Genomic DNA, 13857 nt, shown 5'->3' with positions numbered 1-13857 from the left:
CCCCAAAAATCTACACTTCAAATAAATAAATAAAATACATATTTAAAATTAATTAAAATGGCATTTAATTTAATATTTAAAACAAAGATTTAATTTTTTGAAAAATAAATGTACATGTTGTAAAGGGACTAAAAATAAACTTACTCTATTATACAGGTTTTTTAATGTATAAATGATAATGTTTTATTTTTATATATCTTTTAAACTCTTACACTGGTAAAACCAGGTGTAATAATTTCATGGCCATTCGCAGGACAGAAATTGGGCAAATAGCCCAATTCTCTGCCCATGAATGCCCTTTTCTCTGGGATGCATTGGATCTGTCAGGATTCTTGACAGATTGCAAGTTAAGCGCATGCGCTTTGCTTACGAAAACCCGGAACTTGCGCTGCCCTTATGGGCGCGTCCGCACCTTGTACGAGCCCGTAGGGGCTGTAAATTACGATCCATTGGTATCCTATCAACTTTGTATTTTGCTGGTAGAACCTTCATTGAGCCATTCAGTCTGTTTAGAATTATCTTGCTGGTTATACAAGGGGCTAGACTTTCCACTTTGCTGTCTATCGCCCTAAATGGGCGATGTTCCAGCCTTACCGATCGCTGGCTCATCGCCCATTTTTTGGATGGCGATTTTCCACTCGGCAGTAGGCCAGCGATGTTAAATGGGCGTTGCAAAAGGTCAGCGATGTGACGCTCGCCCAACGAGTTGTCAGCGATGTGGAAGGCAAAAGCTTCCCTAGCAACCGCCTTCTGCACATGCGATTTAAATTTTTTTTCCAGTTGACAGCATTTTGCACGTTTCAGCAGGTCAGGTGTCAACCACACATGCGCAGAAGGCCGTTGGGGAGAGAGAGGAGAGATAAAGGAGAGAGTTGTTGGAGGGAGGAGATTTGTGGAGTTTTGTGGAATTTTTTGCCCTTGGATATTTGGATAAAGTGTTTTTTGCCATTGGAGAGTTGGCTAAAGTATTTTTTGCCTTTGGAGAGTTGGATAACGTGTTTTTTGCCATTGGAGAGTTGGATAAAGTGTTTTTTGCCTTTGGAGAGTTGGATAACGTGTTGTTTGCCTTTGGAGAGTTGGATAAAGTGTTGTTTGCCATTGGAGAGTTGGATAACGTGTTTTTTGATATTGGAGAGTTGAAGATTTGGATAAATTGTAGAGATGTCATCATCATCTGAGAGCATGGATGGGGGTCGGAAAAGGGCAAAGCCGTTTTCGGACGAGGCCAACGAGGCCCTCGTCAAGGAGGTCCACTCCAGGTGGGCAGAACTTACCAGGGGTGCTAAGGGCAAACCTCCACCCCGGGCATACAGGAAGCTGTGGTCCGAGATTGCGGACGTCATCTCCTCGGCGTCCCAGGAGGCGAGGGGGCCCGACCTGTGCCGGAAGCGCTGTAACAGCCTTGTGGCATCAGCTTGAGTAAGTACAGATTTTATATTGTATTGATGAAGATTGTAATTAAAACTGTAATAATAAATCTCTTGGATTGAATTACATTTTGTAAATTCTTACATACATACGCATATATACATATGTAGATCCAAAATACGCTGGTCTTTGTTATAACGATGCATCAATTGTGGATCTCATTTGCATGTAACGTTTGAAGCTGTTGTCTTTCCATGAAACTACCTAGTCAATTAGCTTATGCCATGCTCTTTTCACGTTTGCAGAAGAAGATATCTAACAACAGGGCACAACGGAGGTGCACCGGAGGAGGTCCTGCTTACATGCAGACTTTAAGTGAGCTGGAGTAGCATGCAGCAGTGCTGGTGGGGACCACCAGTTGCTTGGCCACCACCTGTGGTGTTGCGGGACCTTCCCATGCGTCTCGTGAGTAATGTGTGAAACAGTTTTAAAGTAATGTAACATCATTTAATTAAAATGGAATGTACGGATGATGTAATGTCATGAATGCATTGTGCTACTCTCAGGTTGACAACATAAGAACATAAGCAATAAGAACAGGGGAAGGTCATCTGGCCAACTGTCCCCTTCTCTGTGCGCTCCTGTGTCCATCTATGACTGATGCAGCCGCAACAGGTTTTCTGGGGCAGTTAAATCCACATGATACATTAATATGTAAAGTCTTGTCGGTAATGTGTACCCTTCTGTTCTAATAAACTCAATAGGCTCAATTGTGCTTTGAAGGTCAACCAGAGACGCAAGTGGAGGCTGCACAGGAGGAGGAGGAGGATACGACCGAGCCAGAGGAGGAGGAAGAAATGGAAGAAACCACAGAGGGGGATGAACCTGCGGCCACCGTGGAAGTTGCTATTGCGACTGAAGAGGCACTGGGACCAAGCGGCGTGTAGCCGGCAATGTCGAGGCGCATTATAGTGCGTACACCGACCCCACGGAGATTGGGTCAGCGAGCTCAGCACTCGCCTGCAGTGGACAATCGGATCGAGGGCTTGATCTCCCTGTGCGAGGAGACGGTCGCAATAAATCACAAGCATCTCCAGCGGTTCGCACGGGAATTTTCCCAGGTGTCTGCTGCCCAAGCGGAGGCAATGCAGCAGATGCTGGAGGAGATGCGGGCACAGACCGTCGCCACCAATGCCTTGTGATATGTGTTGCTGGCTGAGCTCGGCGCTGCACCTGAAGGTGCCGTGATCGATCGAAGCACAACCCCCAGCAAACAAGCGAGTCAGGAGGAAGCACTTCCTTCTGACTTGGAAGACGATGCCTCTGCCCGTGCTTCATCTACCCCTCCAAACCCCCCCCCCAACAATCGACCGTGCCACCATCACCCCCACCACGGCAAGAAGTCTTGCCATTGCCTGTTGCATGCCCGCGTTGTCTCGGTACTGGGGGACCAACATGGGTGGGTGGGGCTAGGACACGGGGGGTCCAGGATCTGGAGGGAAACATGGCCGCAGGTAGGGAGGGGGGTGTTATTGTTGTTCATGTTTTTCTTCTTCTTCTTGTTACTGTTGCTGTTGGGGGGAGCAAGGTGGGGGCTGGGTGGGGGGGGGGGGGGGCGGAGGTGGTGTTTAAAATTGAAATTGTTAATAATAAAATTTTGTAGAATCTTACAATTGTTGTGCATTGTCTTTTAATAACGTAAGTCAAGTTCAGTTAAAACATTAATGCAACATTTAAATATAAATATAAGTATAAATGAGTGGATCTATCAGTAAAAGGATGTTAAATGGTTTTAGCAGCCTTCTCCCTTCCTCCAACATTCAAAATGGCGTCCGTAGTGCCAAGTTCTGTGAGGAAGGCCAGGAAAAAGCAACTATTCTCCAGCGATGTTCTCGGCGAGCTATCAGCCCGGCGAAGTGCTGACGATATGCCGAAAGTTGAGCTGGGCGATGTGCGGGCGATCACCTCGGCGATGTGAACCGAAAGTCGGGGATAATTTTTCGCCGATGATCCAGCCTGAATTTCCACTTTTTTGTCAAAATGGGTGATGAAAGGCCGTTTTGGGCGATGTGAAATGGAAAGTCTAGCCCAAGGAATAAGCAAATCAATAGCTGAGATCAACAAACTCAGCACAACAAGGGGTCCAATCTGGGGCCTTCCTGGCCTCTGTGGCTCAGTACCACATTCCTGTTGCACAATCAACTACTAAGCCCACAGAGTAGCTGTTTGAAGACTTCTAAAGTTTGTAAATATTTTGGCATGTATTATGGTAATACTTTTTTGGTTCAAGAGAATTAAGATCATTTTTTGCTTTGTTTTAGGATTACCAGATAAAGCTCCGTTAGGAATGATAGATACACCACTGTTGGATACTGAAGAAGAGGTGCACTGGTATTTTCTTCCTTTAGACTTAGTGAAGAAATACCCTACTTTAATCAATGATGATAATCTGCTGTGGCTATGTGAAAGAGTTGTCCTAATAGAAATTGGATGGAGTAATTTCCGATATATAGGTAGATTAATTATCATCTGTGATTATACTGCTACTGCATTGTAAACTTAAATAGACAACTTGTAAATATTATCTCTTTCACTTAATATTAGCTGTCACTGAAATTCTGAGTTAATTGAGTATTAACATCCTCCTTTAGAAAAGAAGCAGTTGCTTAAGAAAAATATCAGTGGTGTCCTTCTTGTAAAAGACACTTGTTGATGTATCCTTGTGGGATTCGTTTTACTCAAACTCACTCTTTATTGACTCATTCCAAAATATAAACCTTAATCTTGTGTACATGTGTTTATGTTTTGTCTTCGTCATAGCTTAATGTTACATTTATTCTCATTACAACCATCTGCCATTCCTTAGGCCATGGCTTAATTGGTCAGCATAGTTTATCATGAACAAATTTCTGTCTCACTACTTGCATCAGGTAGAAGTATATTACAGGATATAGAGAACAGGTAGATTCCCTGAAGATGTTGCTGTATACAAAATTTGTTTGATTTAAGCTTTGTGCAGCTGTATGCAAAATGGAGACAACAAAAATAGGTCTATGTGCGATTCCAGCATGGTACAAGACCTGCTTCGGTGTTTTAATAAACTGTTTTTGTTTTATTCAATCATATCTGGTTCTGAACTTGATGGGCAGGTTATACTGAAGTTTAAGGCTGTGGGTCTACAGGGCCCTGATTATACCTACCCAATTACAGTTGGGCAAACTATCCATTTTTAGACACAAAACCAATTAAGGGATTCAGGGCTCAATTTTCCTCTGCCGATTTTTGACACCCAGGAGGATTAACGGCCGATTTTTTTGTGCCCGATTGCACCGAAAAAGAATTTGGAACTTGCGCCAAAGTAAAATTTCATTTTGGCGCTGAGGGTGGAGCTTCAAGTCTACGCCAAAAGCTGAGGTTGCCAGGGTAATGAGAGACACACTGAGGGCTGAAGCTCCACCTACCTGCGAGTTGAAGTTCCACAGCCAGAGCTTGCAGCGGCGGGGGGGGTTGCCCGGGATTGAAGCGGGATGGGGGGGGGGGGGGCATTCGGCCGGGGTTGCAGAAGGGCCGGGAGCAGGGGACTCCTTTGGTCCGAGATTGAAGCGGGGCCAGGAGCGGGGGGTGTCTTCGGCCTAGGGTTGCAGCGGCGGGGGGGGGGGGGGCAATCGGCCCGGGGTTGCAGCGGGGCTGGGAGTGGGGTCCTTTCGGCCCAGGATTGCAACGGGGGCGGGAGCGGGATCCTTTCAGCCCAGGATTGCAGCGGGGTCGGGAGCGGGGTCCTTTCGGCCCGGGATTGAAGTGGGAGCGGGGCCAAACACCAGAACAAATAAGTAATTTGTAATGTAAAGAGATGCAAGGAACGTACTAAACATGATAACTATAAACTATCTTTATGAACAACACTAAACTGCAAAGAAACAGCTCCGATACAGACCTGTGCGTCAATTTCCTTAACTTAACATAGGTTTTTCTGATCAATACTTAAGGCCAATCTGCGCCGTCCTTAAAAAGAAATCTGTGTTGGGGGAAAATCGCTTAAATGGCCAAAAATGGCACGGAAATCAGTTTTCAGCCAGACCTGCGCCAAAAAATCTGGTGTACAAAAAATCTGGCACTGATATTTGCCGCCGACGTACAAACTTTGAGGCAAGTTGCAAAATCAAGATTGCTCAAAAAAAATCAGCGGATGCCAAAAAAAAGTGCTCACTGGTGACGAAAATGGAGCCCTCAGTGTTATCAGATATGGATTATTCAACTTTTAAATACTTCATAAAGGGTGATATCATTCTCCTCTTGCCAGACAACATTATAACTGTCATTTATTTGAATTCTAACTTTTGTAAAAGCACAGAACGTGCTGTGATGTAAAATTTTACACCATGCTGAAAATTACATTGGAAGTGAAATAAAACATTGGAATAAAACATGTTTTATTTATTTAAATTTTAGAAACTCAGAAATTGTTGAGGCATTTAAAAGGAGCCGATGAATAAAAAGTCGTCCAGAGTTAATCTGTTAAGTGTTTAGCCTCCAATGTTGTTTTCCCTACAGTAAAGTTCTTTAGTAGTATTCATCCAGCTCTTGGTCTTAGTAATTGTGTTAACTATGATTTACTTGAACAAATAAGAAAACACAAAATCCTTAGTCCTCTGCAAGCTACCAATACAAATTCTACATTAGACCATTAAGAAGAATACAAAGCAATAGTTTAGCAAATTCCAGCAGATGGAAATCAGTCTTTACAACTGCATTGTCAACACATATTTGCTGCTTCAGATCTTGCAAAAATGTTAACATCTGGAAATCTGTTTGCTTCTCGAATTTTCAAATTCTGCACCAGAACTTCCCAACAGGGCTATGAGTATGTAAATACCCTACATCAACACTGTTTTTCTCCTCCACTTCTGATTTATCAAATTCTAAGAAAGATAAAAAAGGAAGAAGTGAAATGTGACCTTATCTTGGACTTGGATCATTCCCTACTGACTATGATTTTTTTTGTTTTAAGCCACTTGCTCTTACCTTTGACTAATGGGTTGGCCATTCAGAGAGATTAGCTCAGAACTTTGGAGCTCTCAGATTAACAGAAAATTGCATTTTATTGCACCTTTAATGTAGAACAACATTCCATGCCATTTTATAAAGGCATCGGGAAAAAAACAAATGCTCAGCCAAAGAAAGCTCTTTGGAGGGGTTACCAAAAACTTGATCAAAGAGGTGGGTTTTAAGGAAGGTCTTGGAGGAGAGGGGTGGAAAAGCAGAAGGAATTAGAGAAATAAATTGAGGGAGTGGGACCTTAGTGGCTAAAGGCATGACCACTAATGCTGAGGCGAGGTGGCGGAAGGGGGGGGAGGGTGTGCGCGGAGGTGTTGCTGAAGAGGCCAGGATCAGAAGGATAGAGACTTAAGGAGGGGGTTTTAGATCTGCAAGAAATTACAGAGAAAGGGAGGGGCAGACCATGGAAGTATTTAAACTCAAGCATGTGAATTTTACATTTTGAGGCAATGGGGATGCCCAATGTAAGTCAGCGAGCAAGAGGGTGATGGGTGAGTGGACTTGGTATGGCATAACATATGGGCAGCAGTGTTTAGGATGAGCTGACACTTATGGAGGATAGAGCATGGGAATAATTGAGTCTGCAGGTGACAAAGGCAAGCATGAGGATTTCAGCAGCAGATGGGTAGAGGAGTTTTAAGTAGTTTGTCTTTGTGAAGAAGAGGATATCGGGTTGGAAGCTTGGTTCAGGGTCAGACAAGATCCTGAGGTTGTGAGCAGTCTAGTTCAGCCCGGGAAAAGTGCCCAGAGAAGGGAAATTAAGGAGAATTGGTTTAAGGAGAATGTTACAGTGCTGAAGAGAGAGGATGTCCTGGAGGGGTCAATGACAGAATCTATTTGGTTAGAGTTAAGAAACAATAGAGGTGTCATTATACTACTAGATATATTCTATAGGCCACCAACAAGCGGGAAGGATGTAGAGTAGCAAATTTGCAGGGAAATTACAGAGAAGTGCAAGAACTACAGTGATAATGGGGGACTTCAACTACCCTAATATAGACTGGGATGGTAATAGTGTAAAGGCTCTGCTCAGCACCGAGCTTACTGCCCATATCTCGCCGTAGGCAATTAGGCTCATAAAGCAGTGCCTCGTCTCCAGTTGTCTTGGACCTCCTTGCCACTGGACCAAGACCTTGCTCAGCTAAGCCCATGTGGTAGCCGGTGCCCACGATAAAAGAACTCATGCACAGACATCTTCCACCCTTCAATATGATGATGAGTGTAAAGGGCAGAAAGGGGGAAGAATTTCGTAACTGTGTTAAGGAGAACTTTCTTGATCAGCATGTTTCCGGTCCAATGAGGAAGGAGGCATTAATGGATCTGGTTCTAGGGAATGAGATGGGTCAAGTGGGGTCAAGTCAGTAGGGAAACATTTAGGGAACAGTGATCATAGTAACATAAGGTTTAGATTAGCTATGGAAAAAGACGGAGCAATTGAGAGTAAAAATACTTAATTGGAGGAAGGCCAATTTCAGTGGGTTGAGAAGGGATCTGGCTCGGGTAAATTGGAATCGAAGATTGGCAGGCAAAACTAATCGAACAATGAGCTGCCCTTAAAGATGAGATGGATACAGTTGAAGTACTTTTCCACGAGGGGGAAAGGTAGAGCAACCAACGTCGAAGCCCTCTGGATGATGAGAGATAGAGAGTAAGATGAAGCAGAAAAAGGGGGCGTATGATAGATGTCAGGTTGATAATACAAGTGAGAACCATGCTGAATATAGAAAGTTCAGAGAGAAAGTGAAGAAGGAAATAAGAGGAGCAAAGAGAGAATATGAGAATAGATTGGCAGCTAAACTCAAAAGGGAATTCAAAAGTCTGCTATAGGCATATAAATAGTAAACGGGTAGTAAGAGGAAGGGTGGGGTGATTAGGGACCAAAAAGGAGACCTGCGCATGGAGGCAGATGGCATGGCTGAGGTACTAAATGAGTACTTTGCATCTGTCTTTACCAAGGAAGAAGATGCTGCCAAAGTCATAATGAAAGAGGAGGTAGTTGAGATACTGGGTGGGTTAAAAAAAATGGATAAAGAGGAGGTACGAGAAAGGCTGGCTGTACTTAAATTAGGTAAATCACCAAGACTGGATGGGATGCATTCTAGGATGCTGAGGGAAGTAAAGGTGGAAATTGCAGAGGTACTGACTATAATCTTCCAATCCTCCTTAGATACGGGGGTGGTGGTAGAGGACTGGGCAATTGCAAATGTTACACCCTTGTTCAGAAAAGGGTGTAAGGATAAACCCAGCAACTACAGGCCAGTCAATTTAACCTCAGTTGTGGGGAAGTTTTTAGAAATGATAATCAGGGACATTAACAGTCACTTGGACAAGTGTGGATTAATTAAGGATATCCAACATGAATTTATTAAAGGCAAATCATGTTTAACTAACTATAATGAGTTATTTGATGAGGTAACAGAGAGGGTTGATGTGGGCAATGCAGTTGATGTGGTTATACAGGGACTTCCAAAAGGTGTTTGATAAAGTGCCACATAATAGGCTTGCTAGCAAAGTTGAAGTCCATGGAGTAAAAGGGACATTGGCAGCACGGATACAAAATTGGTTAAGTGACAGGAAAGAGAGAGTAGTGGTGAACAGTTGTTTTTCGGACTGGAGAAAGGTATACAGTGGTGTTCCCCAGGAGTCAGTACTAGGACCATAGCTTTTCTTGATATATATTAATGACTTAGACTTGGGTGTACAGGGCAAAATTTCAAAATTTGCAGGTGACACAAAACTTGGAAGTATAGTGAACAGTGAGGAGGATAGTGATAGACTTCAAGAGGACATAGACAGGCTGGTTAAATGGGTGGACACGTGGCAGATGCAATTTAACACAGAAAAGTGTGATGTGATACATTTTGGTAAGGAGAACAAGGAGAGGCAATATAAACTAAAGGGTACAATTCTAAGGGGGGTGCATGAACAGAGATATCTGGGGATATGTGTGCACAAATAATTGAAGGTGGCAGGGCAGGTTGAGAAAGCGGTTAAAAAAAACATATGGGATCCTGGGCTTCATAAATAGAGGCATAGAGCAAAGAAGTTATGATGAACCTTTCTAAAACACTGGTTCGGCCTTAACTGGACTTTAGGAAGGAAGTGAAGGCCTTAGAAAGGGTGCAGAAGATATTTTTTTTAATTGTTCCAGGGATGAGGGATTTCAATTACATGTATAGACTAGAGAAGCTGGAGTTGTTTGCTTTAGAGCAGGAAGGTTAAGAGAAATTTTGATAGAGCTGTTCAAAATCATGAGGGGTCTAGACAGAGTAGATAGGGAGAAAGTGTTCCCATTGGTGGAAGGGTCGAGAACCAGAGGACACAAATTTAAGGTGATTAGCAGAAGAACCAAAGGCAACATAAGGAAAATCTGTTTTACGCAGCAAATGGTTAGAATCTGGAATGCACTGCCTGAAAGGGTGTTGGAGGCAGATTCAATCGTGGCTTACAAAAGGGAATTGGATAAGTACTTTAAGGAAAAAAAATGCAGATCTACGGGGAAAGGGCGGAGGAGTGGGACTGGCTGAATTGCCCTTACAGAGAGATGGCACGGGCTCGATGGGTCGAATGACCTCCTTCTGTGCTGTAACTATTCTATGATTCTATGTAACTAATTGGTTCTGAGGGTATAACATTTGTGCAAGGGGCTGAAAAGAATGGCTTCAGTTTTCCTAATGTTGATTTGGAGGAAGATTCAGATCAGCCAAGACTATGTCAGACAAGCAGTTTTTGAGCACAGAGGCAGTGGAGGGATTGAGCGAGGTGGTGCAGAGATAAAGCTGGGTGTCAATGGCACAGAAGCTGACATGTCTGTGGAAAGTACAGGATAAAAATGAAGAAAAAGAGGGTCTCCGGATGGATCCTTGGGGGATTCCTGGGGTGATGATATGCGGGTGGGAAGAAAAGCCATTGGTATAGATGCTCTGACTACAATTGGATAGATGAGTGGAACCAAGTGAAGGCTGTGCCATAGAGCTGGACTGCAGGAAAAAGGCATGAGAGGAGGATGGTGTGGTCAACCATGTTGAAGGCTACAGAGAGGTTGACAAAGGATAATACACAACGGTCAGAGTCACAGAATGTTGTTTGTGACTTTGGTCAGGACCATTTTGATGCTGTGAAAGTGGAGGAATCATGTTTGGAGGGATTCAAACAGAGTTGTGGAAGAAACGGGCATGGATCTGGAAAGTTGCAATACATTCAAGGTCCTTGGAAAGCAAACGAAAGTTGGAGTTGTGGCAGTAGTTAGTGAAGTCAGAAGAGTTGAGAGTAGGCTCTTTGAGGAAGGAAGTGATGATGGTGGTTTTGAAAATGAGGGGGACAGTGCTTGAGAGGGAACCATTAACAATATTAGCTATTATGGGGAGGGGGGGGCAGCGGTCAGGTTGGATAGTCAGGAGTTCAGTGGGTTTGGAGTTGTGGAAGCAGCATGGCTGAGATAAACTTGGAGAGCAGAGAGGGAATGAGAGAGAGAGGATTTCAGGGCTACAGTGGGAGATGGACAGTAGAAGGTTTGGCTTATTTGGCATGGGGAAGTGGTGAAGCAGCAAAGGTAGCTGAATGATGGTCTCTATCTTAGTGACAAAGTAATTATGAGCTCTTTACACTTATTAGAGGTGAGGGTGGAGTGGCCAAGGGAGACAGTTTTAAGGAAGGAGTTGGTAGTCGAGAAAAGGAATGTGAGCTTATCCTTGTACTTCTGGATGATTCTAGAGTAGTGAATGGTTTTAGCAGATGAAACCAGGCCCAATGGAGCTTTATGTGGTCAAGCTCGATCTAGCGCCAAGCAATGTTCTTTCTAAGGTACAAGGTCCCGCTCAGGCTGCTCACCAATGTTGCCGCTAGAAAAGATAACGCACATGCACGGCCGTGCAGCAAGTTTAAAGGACCTGCGCAGGGGAAAAAAATTAAAGGGAACATTGGCAGCAAGTATGCTCAAATTTTTATGATTTGAACTTAAGGGAACAAAGTTGGGAACCATACTAGAAGAAATAAAGGTTTTGCTGGGGATGAGGGCTTGCAGGTGGAAATGAAGGAGTGGCTGAGTAAATCAACAGTTACAGAGGTATCCCAAGGAATGGGGAGTCAAAGGTTAGGTAGTTTGGGAGCTTGAAAGTGCAGTTGTAAGCAACTTGGGATAGTTTTTTTTCCAAGGGCAGATCAGTTAGTTTCTACACAACACTGAGGCCTTCCTAAAATTTATCTTTTCAACAAAAGCAAAGTTGGGAATTTAAACAAAATGGCTACCATTACGTGGGACATTGAGGATCAGGTTACTTAATTGCAACATGACTATATGGGACAGGCTCAATAGATCAACTGTTTTTTTCTTGTTCATCATTTTCATATGTTTGTAAGTTCCTGATTGCACTCCTTGCGTGATCCATCACAAGTGATGTGATGATGCACATTCATTGCTGACATCAGTTCTTTTGCTCCTGCCTTGCATTAATGCTGATCAACTGTATTACTCCCAGTATTGTTAAAAATGTATGATCAAAGTCTTATTGTTCTTCATCAATTTTTTTTCTTTTTTAATTTTACATCTGATTTTCTCTCCTTACCCCAATCTCCTCCTTACCCCTTTCTCTCCTAAAATGGATGACTGATCCTGGGATAGTTCTAAAGGTGGTGACCCCCTCTGGTACCTTACTTAAGTGGCTGTTCTTCATGTGTGTGATCCAAGACTGTCAATCTGGCTATTTTATCATGGGGATCATCAGAGCCAGACATAGATCTCTTTATTTGGCATTCACAAATAGGCACTTATACTTCACTTCAGACCAAGGATTCAGCCTAGGATCTTCCTGGTTTACATGGTTCAGTTCTACACTTATTGGATTTAGTAACATCCATTGAGGGAAGGAAAAAGCTATCTAATTTCTGTTATCCTCTCTTTTTAATGTCAGTTAACCATATGAAGTAATTCCAAATGGAAATCACTCCATAATAGGATAGCAACAAAGTAAATATCTTAATTCTTCGATTTCTGAATTTTCTCTCCCAATTTTTCTATGCCCATTTTCTCTTTCCCCTGCCCCCTTCCTTTCCTGAAGATGTTGGCGTTCTTATTAGATTTTGGTTACAGCATCAGCAGTTGCACTCTCTTAGTTATTGGTCATCATTCATGTCTGAGACTTGCCTGTGAGTGTTGGCAGCCTTTCTGATGGGAGGGCATCACAGCTGAGCCCAATTCTGCCCTCTGATGTCAACATATATGCACTTCCAGTGGGGGGCACTATATAAATGATCATTAAGGGTGTCCTGACCAATTTTCTCTTTCCTGTGGAAAATTATAGAATCATACAGTACAGATGGAGGCAATTTGGCTCATTATGCCTGTACCAGCTCTTTGAAAGAGCTTTTTAATTAGTCCCACTCTCCTGCTTTTTCCCCATAGCCCTACATTTTTTTTCCTTTTCATTCACGTTACATTCTACCATGCCCACTGTCCTCAGTGAAATCTTAATACTCCAGGATTATCCAAGGACAATCCATGGCTTCTTTCCTCAAAGGTAAACTACTTCCTCAAAGCCCTTTTCTCTAGCCTCTCCATCCTCATCTCTAAAATCCATTGCAAAGAGCTTGCCTCTGCCATCACCACCTCCTCCTCTGTTATTCTGCTTGTGACCACTCTTCCAGCCCCCTATTCACCTACCCTAAATACCTTGTCACTTTCCAGTTCCTCGCTTATCTCCACCATTAATCCTCTACAACCTCATCTTTTCCATCTGTTGCTCCCTTGATCCTCTCCTTACCCAAATCCTGATCACTAATTATCTTTCCTGACCCCATTGCTTACCAACATTGCAAATAGGTGGCTATATAGGGAACATCCTTTCCCTTGGCCCATTCATCTTCTCCAAATACTACCCACCTCTAACCTCCCTTCGCTAATGTACTTGAATGTGTCATCACCAATTCCATCCACCTCTCCCAAAACTCCCTGTTTACTTCAGTCTGACTTCCATCTTGAGACCACATCACTGAGACCTCCCAGTCAAAATCACAAACAACATCTTCTATGACTGCTACGTCGGTTATCCCTCCTTTTTATCCTCAATCTCTCAGAGGCATTCAGCATGATGGACCAGGCCATCCTCCTCCATTGCCCCTCAATTGTTGTCCAACTTTGTGGGACTAATTTTGTGTGGTTCAATTCTTACTTGTCTCAATGCAGTCAGTGTATTTCTAGCAACTGTTCCTTTTCCTCCTCCCATATAAACGCATCCAGAGATCCCCAAGAATCTATCCTTGTTTCCCTTTTCTTCCTTGTCCACACACTGTCCCTTGGTGATACATTCTGCAGGTCAACATTAATCTGTATGCTAATGACACCCAGCTCTACCTCTCTACGCTTCCTTCAACTCACTTTTGTGTTATCAGACTGTCTGGTGAATGAATCAAAATTTTCCCCTATTGAACATTAAGACT

The 13857-nt window shown here is 43.3% G+C and overlaps 1 protein-coding gene across 1 annotated transcript in view; it reads left to right on the top strand.

The window, feature by feature from the left end:
- LOC139278176 (BTB/POZ domain-containing protein KCTD19-like) overlaps positions 1-13857 on the top strand; it is a 69202-nt gene that overhangs the window by 34703 nt on the left and 20642 nt on the right. Inside the window, exon 4 of the mRNA XM_070896829.1 lies at positions 3690-3881. Within this exon, the coding sequence (XP_070752930.1) occupies positions 3690-3881 (192 nt within the window). The remainder of the gene's footprint in view (positions 1-3689; positions 3882-13857) is intronic.

Source organism: Pristiophorus japonicus, chromosome 13 (genome assembly GCF_044704955.1).
Source record: "Pristiophorus japonicus isolate sPriJap1 chromosome 13, sPriJap1.hap1, whole genome shotgun sequence".
NCBI classification, from domain to species: domain Eukaryota; kingdom Metazoa; phylum Chordata; class Chondrichthyes; family Pristiophoridae; genus Pristiophorus; species Pristiophorus japonicus.
This window is presented reverse-complemented; position numbering and strand designations above follow the sequence as displayed.